The following is an 11,961-nucleotide window of genomic DNA, read 5'->3' as shown; positions in this document are numbered from 1 at the left end:
CACAGAAACGCAGACTGCACACCTGTTCGTGACAAGAGGTGGAGAAACAACAAGGTTAGGGAGGAAGAAGAGAAATGGAGTAACTGGCAAGAGAAGGAAAGAGAAAAAGGGAGGATGGGGAGAAGAGGGAGAGAGAGAGAGACGACAGGAGAGATTGCACACGGTGTACCTTTGAAGACTGGAGCTAGGAGATAACAGAGAGGGCCAGAGCAATGTGTGAGCTGGAGTGAGAGACTACACTTACTCTTGACAAGCACCGACGGCTGGGGGGGACGAGTAGGGGCCTCCTCTGAAAATGCCACCACCAGAGAGAGAAGGAGAGGGGCACAGGAGAGAGCGATAGAGGGAGATCACAAAAGTGTGTAAAAGAGAAAAAGAGAGGGCTGGAATAAATAAAATAATAAAATAATAATGGAAAAAATAAAGTACAACTACGGAGAAGGACAAACAAATAATAATCATAAAGGGACGAGTGCAAGTCAGATTGGACTCATTGTGTAAACAGTCAAGTTCAGAAAAGCTCAACCAAAAAAGATAAACCACAAAAAAAGATAAACCATGAAGAAAAACACGCCATTGTGACGATAATTCCTCGAGTCACCGGCAATACTTTAGACTGGTAGGTTGTTTAGGAATGGGCCACTCACTTTTTGCTCGTCCTGGTAGCTGAGTAGGCCGGGCAGCGTTGAGGTCCAACCCCAAGACATCTGGTGGGTCCATGGGGTTCCCTAGGTACAGACTAGAAAGAGAGAGGGGATGAGAGCGAGAGCGAGAGAGCGAGAGAGGAGGGAAAGAGAGAAAGTGGGCGATAGAGAGAGAGAGGATGAGAGAGATAGCGGATGAGAGCAAGAGAAGGGGTAGAAAGGAAAGAGAGAGAGATACAGCAAGCGAGTCAGAGAGAGAGAGAGGGGACATTTATTGATTTACCATACCAAGAGGTTCTCTACCCGGGGCTAGCCATAAATCAAGTGTACAGAGGCTCGCCCCGGGTTTCACATCTGCTTATCCAACCCTGGGCCATGTTCAGTTGTCGAACGTTGCAGATAGAAATGCCATCAATAGAGCCAAAGTGATTCCTTATTCTAAATGTCAGAGGCATGTCCTACATAGCATATTTGTATCTGAATGTTTCAAAACGTTGCGTCCTGCTGAAGGCACCCAAGGTCTGCCTGCTACTGTCATTTCAGCTGACTAGATAGACAGTAATATGAACAATAGTCTACTGTCCTCTAGTGGTAAAAAAACAAATCTACTTTTTTTTTGCCAAGGCTGGGGTCCTGCAAGTATAACAAACAATTACAAAAAAATGTATGCACTGTAAGCGGCACATATCACTACAAGTAGATAGAAGCACAAGTTCTGAGGATATGTCTTACTCGTCGATGCGGTCCGGGAAGCCCCAGCAGCGGTGTGGGTCTGTGTCTCCATGGCCTGTGTGGATGAAGCTGTGTTTGAGGGGCCTGCTGATGTCATGGGCCGACAGGCCTGCAACCGAGGTCACCACGTTCCTGGGGAACTGGCCCAACTTCAGCGTGCGCTTGTTCTGGCCCCGCCACCAGTAGTTCTCCGCTCTGAGAAAGAGAGGGAGGTAGGTCGACGTACAGGTGAATGTGAGACATTTTTCAGGTACAGACAGAGACACACAGGTGGGTGCAGATACATACACATGGCACGCACGCATCCACCACAAGCAGGCATATAAACATATAGACATAAATATAGGCAATAACAAACTATAACAAAGCGGTTCTCCACACCCGTTTTGGTAAAAAGCTGAGGGATGGCGCTGGAGAAACGTAACCACTCTCGGATTAATAGAGGGAGTTATGGATGCAAGGACTGACCATCCATGATATCACAATTATAGTTTTAACCATGTTTTGAGGCTATATAGTGTTTGTTTACATTTACTTTGTTTACAAACATTGGAGTAAAACAAGCTTATATTTTGGGTTCTGTATTATGTAATGTGTTATGCTTTGTGTGGACCCCAGGAAAAGCAGTTGCTGCTTCAGCAACAGCTGATGGTGATCCTAATAAAATATAAAATATTATACACACAGGCAGGTTGGATAAGCAGATGTGAAACCTGGGGCGAGCCACTGTACACCTGATTTATGGCTAGCCCCAGGTAGAGAACCTCTTGGTATGGTAAGTCAATAAATGTCCCCTCTCTCTCTTTCCTTTCTACCCCCTCTCTTGATCTCATTCGCTATCTCTCTCATTCTATCGCTTCCGCTATCTCTCCATCTCCCACTTTCTCTCTCTCCCTTTCTCTCCCTCCTCCTCTCTTTCTAGTCTGTACCTAGGGAACCCCGTGGACCCACCAGATGTCTTGGGGTTGGACCTCAACGCTGCCCGGCCTACTCCGCTACCAGGAGAGCAAAAAGTGAGTGGCCCATTCCTAAACAACCTACTAGGCTAAAGTATTGTCAAGGAATTATCGTCACAATGGCATGTTTTTCTTTGTTGTTTATCTTTTTTGTGGTTGCGCTGCCTACTTATTCTGGTTTTTCTAAACTTGACTGTTTACACAATGAGTCCAATCTGACTTGTACTCGTCCCTTTTTGCTTTTCATTTGTTTGTCCGTCTCCGTGGATGTACTTTATTTATTTCATTCTCTCGCTCTCTTCTTCTTCTCTTTCACACACGCATACGCCCACTAACACAGACACACTCCCAAAGGCATGCAAGAAGTTGCAGACACATGCACATACACAAGCATGCATAGAAAAACACAGCGATGACAGAATATTGATTTACAGTTCATTAGTTGATCACACATACCTGCCCTCGATGATGGTGATCACGTCAAGGACCTGAATCTGAAGCTTGTTGACCTCTTCAAAGTTCTGCAGTGCGCACATGTCTGTTGGCATGGTCTGGAATGGAATGGAATGGACACACACATACATACGCACACAAACACCAAGTTTGAGTACATTTAACTAACACTGCACCCCAACAGTGGGGCACAAGGCATCAAAATGTAGTCATTTGAGTTTTTCCCCCAAACATCTTCCATTGACATCAGTTCAGCGCGAACATCAAGTTAGGATTCCTCAGTTGGTAATGCCCATACAGTAGAAGATTCACTAGGTGGGGCTATAGGTCCATTTAACACATGAAGGTTGTGTATTCAATCTCAAACATACACATTGAAAATAGACTCGGGCAAAACACACCCGTGAAAACATGCATGCAGATGACTAACACTGGTTTAACACTGATGTACCCCCTCCACACACACACAGGGAAGTGTGTACCTCGAGCAGGAACTCCCTGAGGGCGACGAAGGTGGGCCTGTCATCAGGTTTCTGGGCCCAGCACTGCAGCATGACGTTGTAGATGTCCTGGGGACAGTCCTCTGGCTTGGGTAGACGCTCACCCTCCTTGTCTATCTTGTGTAAGATCTGAAACACATACACATACACAAAATACTTAAATTGAACCCACAATGAACCATTGACATAAACCCCCAAAATATTAGTATTTCTATTTTGTGTGTGTGTGAGTGAGTGTCTGCGCGTGTGTTTGCTTTGTGTCTGTGTATGCGTGTACCTGGCTGCCATTGAGGCCCAGCCAGGGCTCCTGTCCGTGGGTATACATCTCCCACAGCGTCACCCCGAACATCCAAGCGTCTGTGGCGTGGGAGAACGTCCGCGTCTTCAGGCTCTCCGGGGCACACCTGGAGGGGGATGACACACACAGCAAACACACCTTAAGAAGGTGATGAGAAAATGGAAAAAACACACACTATGCATAGCCACATCAGGGGCTCATTCCCCAGGGCACAATGTTGTGGAACGTTCAGATTAAAAATATACTTTACTTAGAACAAACATGTCTCATGCATGTAAAATAACAGAATCATGTCAGCTCTATTCATGGCATTCTATCTGCAACGTCAGACAACGTTTGCCTACTGAATGTGGCCCTGATAACACCGACACAGAAATACACGACGACCTTTCCTCCCCCGGTGGCAACACACACACACTCCCTTTCCCACTGCACTCGCCCCTCACCCAACCACCATCCCCTTTCCCCGTCCCACTCACCACGCGAACGGCACCTTGCGGTGCTCCTGCATGACGTAGTGTTCGTGGTTGTTGGGCAGCGCCCGCATCAGACCGAAGTCGCCGATCTTTACCCTCTGGGCCGACGCCAGCAGGATGTTGCGGGCGGCCAGGTCACGGTGGATGAAGCGCCGCTGCTCCAGGTAGGCCATGCCGCACGCCACCTGCACGGCGTACTGGCACAGCATGTGGATGAGGATGGGGCCCTGCGGCCGAACGCAGCGCAGGCGCTCCAGGAGGGAGCCAAGCGGGGCTAGTTCGGTCACCTGGAGAAGGAGGGTGTGTTGTTAGTGCTGGGCTGGAACAAAACTGTAACGTCTGTGAGCTCCCAAGAGTTTAGAGCAGTGTTTCCCCAAACCTCTTCTCGAGTACCTCCAGGTATTTGATGTATTCCTGAGCTAACACACAAAATTCAACTAATGAAGGGCTTGTTGACTAATTGAATCTGCTACCAGTCCGGCAATACGCAAAATAAGTAGAACAGCTGGTGGTACTTTAAGAGAGGTTTGGGAAACCCTGCTTTACAGGGAGTGGTGCTGAGGAGAGCGCCGGGGGAGGGGTAAGGAGGTGACAACAATAACATTATTAGTCGACTCCAAACACAATGTACTCCACATCAATACAAAATAATACTGAGGAAGTACAGGGAGGTAATGACGCAGAGATGAAAAGAACAGAGTGGAAATGTCAGCCCTTATTTTTGTCCTTTGTCTCAATCACTCCGTCGGGTGTGGACCGGAGGCCTTGAGATTCTGCCCTTGATATTATTTAAAGGGTTCACACAGTTTGTAAACTTGACATTGTCTGCGCTTATGAACAGTATAGGTTTTGAGTGTAAGCTGGCGGTGCTGCTATTTAGGCATGTACACAAGCATGTACAAAAAGCAAAGCAAAGCAGCTGGAAAGATAGCGCTCTGTGTCAGCTGTCATGGGTGAAGAAGGTGCGTTTTGTATCCATGATCCTTTTGCAAATGTAATCTGATTTGGGGACTCAAATTAAGTATTTAACATGTGTTGTGTGTGTCCGTCCATACCATCTTCATGGGTTGTGTGAGCACCACTCCGTACAGCCTGATGAGGTTCTGGTGGTCCAGGGAGTGCATGGCATTGACCTCGCAGATGAAGTCGTCCAACGCCTCCGGCTGGCTCAGCATGTCTGTCTTCAGACACTTGACCGCTACAGTCAACTGGAGAGAAAGATGAGGGACCATGTTAGCAAAATGCTAAATCAAAATCCAAAGGGAAAGCTATTGATAGCCAGTTGCACTTACTAACAGTCTGGAGGCCGCAGAACAATCTTAAACAAGGAGACAATAGAGCACCAGGTTGCACTTCCTGAACAAGATGATTTTTTACTTTATTGTTTGTTGTACAAGTTGGCCTGCCCTACATACTAATCTAAATGCTGTTAAGGACAGCGGCAACTTGCTGAAATGATGAGGTAAATTATTATAAATTATGCAGTAGGATAAAAAAGACGGGAATGGAGGTCCTACTACAGCATAACATAGGAGATCAGCTGACCTTATTCCCATTAGATTGGTGGTCACCCACCCAACTGTGGCTCAGTTGGTAGAGCATGGTGTTTGCAACGCCAGCATGGTGTGTGCAACGCCAGGGTTGTGGGTTTGATTCCCACGGGGGGCCAGTACAGAAAAAAAAAAAAATGCATGAAATGAAATGTATGTATTCACTACTATAAGTCGCTCTGGATAAGAGCGTCTGCTAAATGACTAATATGTAAATGGAAAGATGTTCGATGGCAGTTTCACTGCTTAATTTCATTCTTTCCCTCAAAATCAGGGAGTGATTTAGACCTGGGTCACCATGTAGGTGCAATTAATAATCAGATAGAACAGAAAACAAGCAGACTCCAGACCTCAGAGGGTAAGTTCTAAAATGTTTTGTAAACTATTCCCTTGGATACTGATCTGTGACACTGCACCTGGCTTTACTATTTCCATCTGGCTATATTGTGGTCACTGCTGGAGAGTGTTTGGACAAGATTCTCTCTTCATCACTCCCTTGCTCCTTCCCTCTCTCAAGGTCACATCTATAGGGGTTAGTGGTCAAGGGTTTGACCAGAACAGATGTTGAAGGGAGGGTGTTATGGTCATTTTTTCACATGTTGTCATGGTTTGAACTTTGAACCCACTGATACTTTGTTTCCCAGGGTGATCATGAGGGACTTTTATATCCTATTCCCTCTCTTCCTCTGTCTTTCTATCCTGATCCCTACTACTGTATACCTCAAGCGTTCCATAAGTGTTCCAGAAGCATGTGTGTTATTAGGTGTGTCTAGATGGGACCCTGTTTTCTAAACGGGGGCCTATAGGGGGTAAGATGCAGACCAATACCTCTCCCACTACCAGCCTTTCCAACACACATACACACACAAAGAGTACAGTACCCACATACTACACTCCCACCCCCCAGTCCCTCTCACCACTTTCCCGGCGGGCGTGAACCACTCGCCCCTCTTGACCACCCCGAAGGAGCCGTCGCCCAGCTTCTCGAAGAGCGCAAGGTCCTTCTCGCTGATCAGACAGGTGAGGGCCTGGTGCTGGGGGGGCTGGGACAGGGACTGAGGATCCCCCTCAACCGCTGGGGGTGGCGTGGGGGACAGCTTGCGGAAGGAAGAGGTGGGCGACGCCTGCTGGAAGTCCCCGCCATCCGGACGCTTCCCACTGAACACCTGGAGAAAGAGAAGAGAGGGAAAGAGAGTGTTAATACAACATGAACAAAAATATGTTCTCCACTCTTACTAAGTTCTGTAAATTAGTCTTTGGGTGCTGTAGCCCAGGAGTTATCCTCTACAGGATCAGTGTCCCGAAATCGGGACAGTTGCTGCTCAATGTGATATGTGACTAGAATGGTGTTGTAAACAATAGCCAACTTTCCAGGATAGATATGTCTTATATCGTCAGAAAGCTTAAAATTATTGTTCATCTAACTGCAGTGTCCAATTTACAGTCGCTATTACAGTGAAAAAATACCATGCTATTGTTTGAAGAAGGCAACTGGTTTGATACATTCACCTCTGACAGTAAATAATCTACTTATATTCAGTAATCTTGCTCTGATTTTTCATCCTGAGGGTCCCAGAGATATAATGTAGCATAGTTTTGTTTGATAAAATACATTTTTATATCCTAACCCGATCCATGTGTTTTGAGTGAATTCCAACTCCTTCAACAAAACAATTTATGAAATCAAAAAATTGGCAAAACGTTGTTTAACCCGGTCATGTTCGGTTTCTGTGCAATCCTCAGACACTCTAGAAGGCAACCAAACTTGTTAATCATTCTACATTAAATATTGGCTACAAAACATTTCAAATTAGCCCATGAAGGTCAGCCATTATTATGCACCAATGAGACGAGCGGTGTTCACTTGATTGACAGTGTCTTGGTCCAATGACCACCTATCATTTTGAAACATAGCTAGCTAGATAGCCAATGATCTGGGCTTTCCAGAAATATGTGAACGCCCTTTGTACAACAAACAGCCATCATGCTAGAGCTGTGCGCAACAGTTTCATTTTCATGTGAAAGCAAACAGGACGCACGGTAGTTTACATTATGCAGTGGTTTGTTCTCTTCTACAAACATTTCTCAAAACGGAAAAAGTAAAAAATGGCTAATAATAGTAGAAAAGCTCAATCGAAGTCAAAGTATACAAATTTGGATGAAATTATTGCAGAAACTGATCGTGAGAGTGACAAAAAATGAATGGATGAGGACGAATGAGTGAGCACAGTTTTGATTCCAGCGCGGAATAAATGTTTTTGGAAGGAAAAGGTCCACTTTTAGATCAGCAAGTAAAATAAGATTTTGCTTCTCATGCTAATGCAGTTAATTTAATGGTTGCATATTCATTTGAGATATTTTTCTTTGATATAACACACACACACACACACACACACACACACACACACACACACACACACACACACACTAACAGTCAAAAGTTTGGACACACCTACTCATTCAAGGGTTTTTCTTTATTTTTAATATTTTCTACATTGTAGAATAATAGTGAAGACATCAAAACTGTGAAATAACACAAGATGACATCTTTGCACACTCTTGACATTCTCTCAACCAGCTTCACCTGGAATGCTTTTTCAACAGTCTTGAAGGAGTTCCCACATATGCTGAGTACATTTTTTTTTCTCACTCTGCAGTCCAACTCAATCCAAAACATCTCAATTGGGTTGAGGTCGGGTGATTGTGGAGGCCAGGTCATCTGATGCAGCACTCCATCCCTCTCCTTCTTGACAAAATACCCCTTACACAGCCTGGAGGTGTGTTGGGTCATTGTCCTGTTGAAAAACAAATGATAGTCCCACTAAACGCAAACCAGATGGGCCGGCGTATGTCTGCAGAATGCTGTGGTAGCCATGCTGGTTAAGTGTGACTTAAGTTCTAAATAAATCACTGACAGTGTCACCAGCAATGCACCCCCACACCATCCCACCTCCTCCTCCATGTTTCACGGTGGGAACAACACATGCTGAGATCATCTGTTCACCTATTCTGCATTTCACAAAGACACAGTGGTTGGAACCAAAAATGGCACATTTTGACTCATCAGACCAAAGGACAGATTTCCACCAGTCTAATGTCTATTGCTCGTGTTTCTTGGCCCAAGCAAGTCTCTTCTTCTTATTGGTGTCCTTTAGTACCGTTTCTTTGCAGCAATTCAACCATGAAGGCCTGATACATGCAGTCTCCTCTGAACAGTTGATGTTGAGATGTGTGTTACTTGAACTCTGACGCATTTATTTGGGTTGCAATTTCTGAGGCTGGTAACTTTAATGAACTTATCCTCTTCAGCAGAGGTAACTCTTGATCTTCCTTTCCTGTGGCGGTCCTCATGAGAGCCAGTTTCATCATTGCACTTGATGGTTTTTGCGACTGCACTTCAAGAAACTTTCCAAGTTCTTGAAATTTTCCAGATTGACTGACCTTCATGTTTTAAAGTAATGATGGACTGTCGTTTCTCTTTGCTTATTCGAGCTGTTCTTGCCATAATCAATACATTTTTCTGTGTCAAATCGCCAATTGGCAACCCTTCCCCTATGGGATTAATTGACACATTAACAAACTTTACAATAATTCACTATGGTAATTAAATTATAATTCTTCTTCCGGCATTCTCTGAATTATGCATCCCATAAAGAGTGAAAACAATTAAATACATCAATATATGATAGTAAGATTATCCAAACAATAGTTACATCCCTGGAGCAGTACAATAACATACATACATACATACATACATACATACATACATACATACATACATACATACATACATACATACATACATACATACATACATACATACATACATACATACATACATACATATATGTAGTGTGTATATGTATATATATACACACACACACTACATACATATATACACATATTTACATATATATATATATATATACACACACACACACATATATATACACACACCATAAACAGACAAATACATTAAAAAAAGAAACATTAGTCACTTGAACCCAGTCTGACACAAAGAGAAGACACAATCTATATACACACACCATTAACCACATAGAAGATAAATATTTGGACTATTTAATTATAGGTATCCCTTTTTCTTTTATTCCATGCTTTATGTAAATATTCAGCAAACAGAAATGCACAATGGACAAAAAAACATTTCAATATCTCCTCATCACTCAGCCACATAATGCCAAGGTATATCTGGTGTGCTTTCTGGAATAAGAGCAAGCGTATATCGTGGTAGAAAGGGAAATAGAGGATAAAATGAGTTTCATTTTCTATTTCTTCGTGGTCACAATAAATACATAGTCTTTCCTCTTCCATTTCACCACAATACTGACCTGTTTCAATACGCTGATCTTACCTGTGCACATAGCGATATCTTGCTTTTAGGTAGGTTATACATAATATATGGCTCACACACTAATTCACCCTTAAACCCAAATTGAGAACCTTTTGTTTGATTATGATTAATCTCCTCCACCCATTTTTTTTCATATTGCATCAACAGTTGTTTTTTAATCATATCTCTGTCTCCCTTAATTTGGTTTTCATACAGATGTTCACAGTTGCCTAGGCTCCCCCTATGGATAGATCCCATTGAAAAACTTCACTAGCTATTCTGGCAGTTGGCATATGCAACAGTCTATTCCAAAGTCTCACCACACATGCCTTCCATCTCACCTCACAGGATTCCCAGCCCATGTCCTCTGTTATTGCAAGTAGAGGTGCAAACTTGTGGACACCTAAAAAGTAACTTACTGCTCTGTTATGAACATGTTTGTTTTTAAAATACCTCTCGGCACCTCACACTCCTGCTGAATAGTCCAGAACAGGACACACGCATGTCTGATACAGTTTGGAATACGTGGCATAACCAATATCTTTGAGTGTTTATGTTTTTCCTATAACTCCCCCAAGAGCTCTACTTGCTGAGTCGGCCAGGGCAGATGTTGCGTATAGAAAGGTAATATGTTCATCAATAAAAAGACCCAGATATTTATAAATGCTAGTAAACTCCAGAATGTCTTCACCAAAACAAAACTGAAAGCCACTTCTCTTAGTAGCTGGTTTTCTAAAAGTCATTATCTGTGTTTTTGTCTGGTTAATCATGAGTCTCCATCTTTTACACCAATTTGACTGAACATAATAACATGTTCTGCAGGTCTTGTTCAGGGTCTGCCATCGAAATAATATAATCAGCATATAAAAGAAAACTTAGCATTTCATCATCATATCTTACTCCAATATTTAACTGTTTAATTTATTTTGCCAAATAATATATAAACAAAGCAAACAAAGTCGGTGATAAGGCGTCTCCTTGTTTTACACCCGAGGGTGTGGGAAACCAATCTGTACGATATTCATTAACACGCACACAAGCAACTGGTACTTTGTAAAGAGACTGGATTGCTTGATTAAATTTCTCATCAACCCGTCTTTAACAAACTATAGGCCAAAAGATACCTATTTACAAAATCAAAAGCTTTCTGGAAATCAATGAAACATGCAAAATAGGCTTCTCTTCATGTTCATGTAATCTATTTCTAATTACAGGCTCTGGATTTACGAAAACCGTTTTGTTCTTCCACCTGAATGTTTTGGTGTAATGTAATTGTAATTAGCCTATTGTTGAGGATGGATTAATATCATTTATAAACTGTACTTAATAAACTTATGCCACTATAGTTCAGTGGCACTCTCGGGTCATTCTTTGAAGATTTGGGAATGGGATTCACTATAGACTTATACCAAGTTGATGGCAGTATACCTGTACTCAAAACATATTTGGAGCAAATTATATAGAACGTCAATTAATTTAGGGGATTTTAAAACATCATTAGGCAATTCATCAATATCAAACGATTTCCCATTTTTTGCAGCGTCAATCACCTTAACTTCTGCCACAGACAGCTCCTCATTTAAGTATAGGTTACATATATAAGAGGGTTCTAACATTGTATTTTCCCGTTTAGTTCTCAGGGAACATATGTCTTTATAAAATTCATCCTCAAAATATGCCACATTTTCGTTACATGAGAACAAACTAGCAAACCCCTTCTCCCACTCCACTGTGTAATATCAGAATTCAGCCCCCCTGCTCTTCCCTGACTTCCATTGGAATTTTCTTATGTCGTTTTGGTCCTAACTTATTTGGCTCCAAAACGGTTGAGGATTTCTTGTCTGTATTTCCTCAAGGTGTAATAGCTGCCCTCCCTGATATCTCCATTTAAATAGGCGCTGTCTTTTATCAATCACATGCTGTTTTTTCTTAAATTCCTTCCTACACTGTATTCCTAACTTTACACTGTAAAAATAAGTACTCAGCCTCGCGCATCCCTTA

General features: G+C 42.9%; 1 protein-coding gene across 8 annotated transcripts in view; it reads right to left on the bottom strand.

The window, feature by feature from the left end:
* LOC115156591 (activated CDC42 kinase 1) overlaps positions 1-11,961 on the bottom strand; it is a 123,953-nt gene that overhangs the window by 16,180 nt on the left and 95,812 nt on the right. For 7 of the 8 annotated variants that reach the window (XM_029704085.1, XM_029704086.1, XM_029704089.1 and 4 more), the window contains exons 4-12: positions 6,527-6,775; positions 5,115-5,267; positions 4,063-4,346; positions 3,563-3,689; positions 3,268-3,414; positions 2,789-2,883; positions 1,377-1,571; positions 648-739; positions 245-289 (exon numbers count right to left, since the gene is read on the bottom strand). In XM_029704085.1, the coding sequence (XP_029559945.1) occupies positions 245-289; positions 648-739; positions 1,377-1,571; positions 2,789-2,883; positions 3,268-3,414; positions 3,563-3,689; positions 4,063-4,346; positions 5,115-5,267; positions 6,527-6,775 (1,387 nt within the window). The remainder of the gene's footprint in view (positions 1-244; positions 290-647; positions 740-1,376; positions 1,572-2,788; positions 2,884-3,267; positions 3,415-3,562; positions 3,690-4,062; positions 4,347-5,114; positions 5,268-6,526; positions 6,776-11,961) is intronic. The other variant, XM_029704084.1, reaches the window with a different exon arrangement.

This window comes from Salmo trutta, chromosome 21 (genome assembly GCF_901001165.1).
Source record: "Salmo trutta chromosome 21, fSalTru1.1, whole genome shotgun sequence".
NCBI lineage: Eukaryota > Metazoa > Chordata > Actinopteri > Salmoniformes > Salmonidae > Salmo > Salmo trutta.
This window is presented reverse-complemented; position numbering and strand designations above follow the sequence as displayed.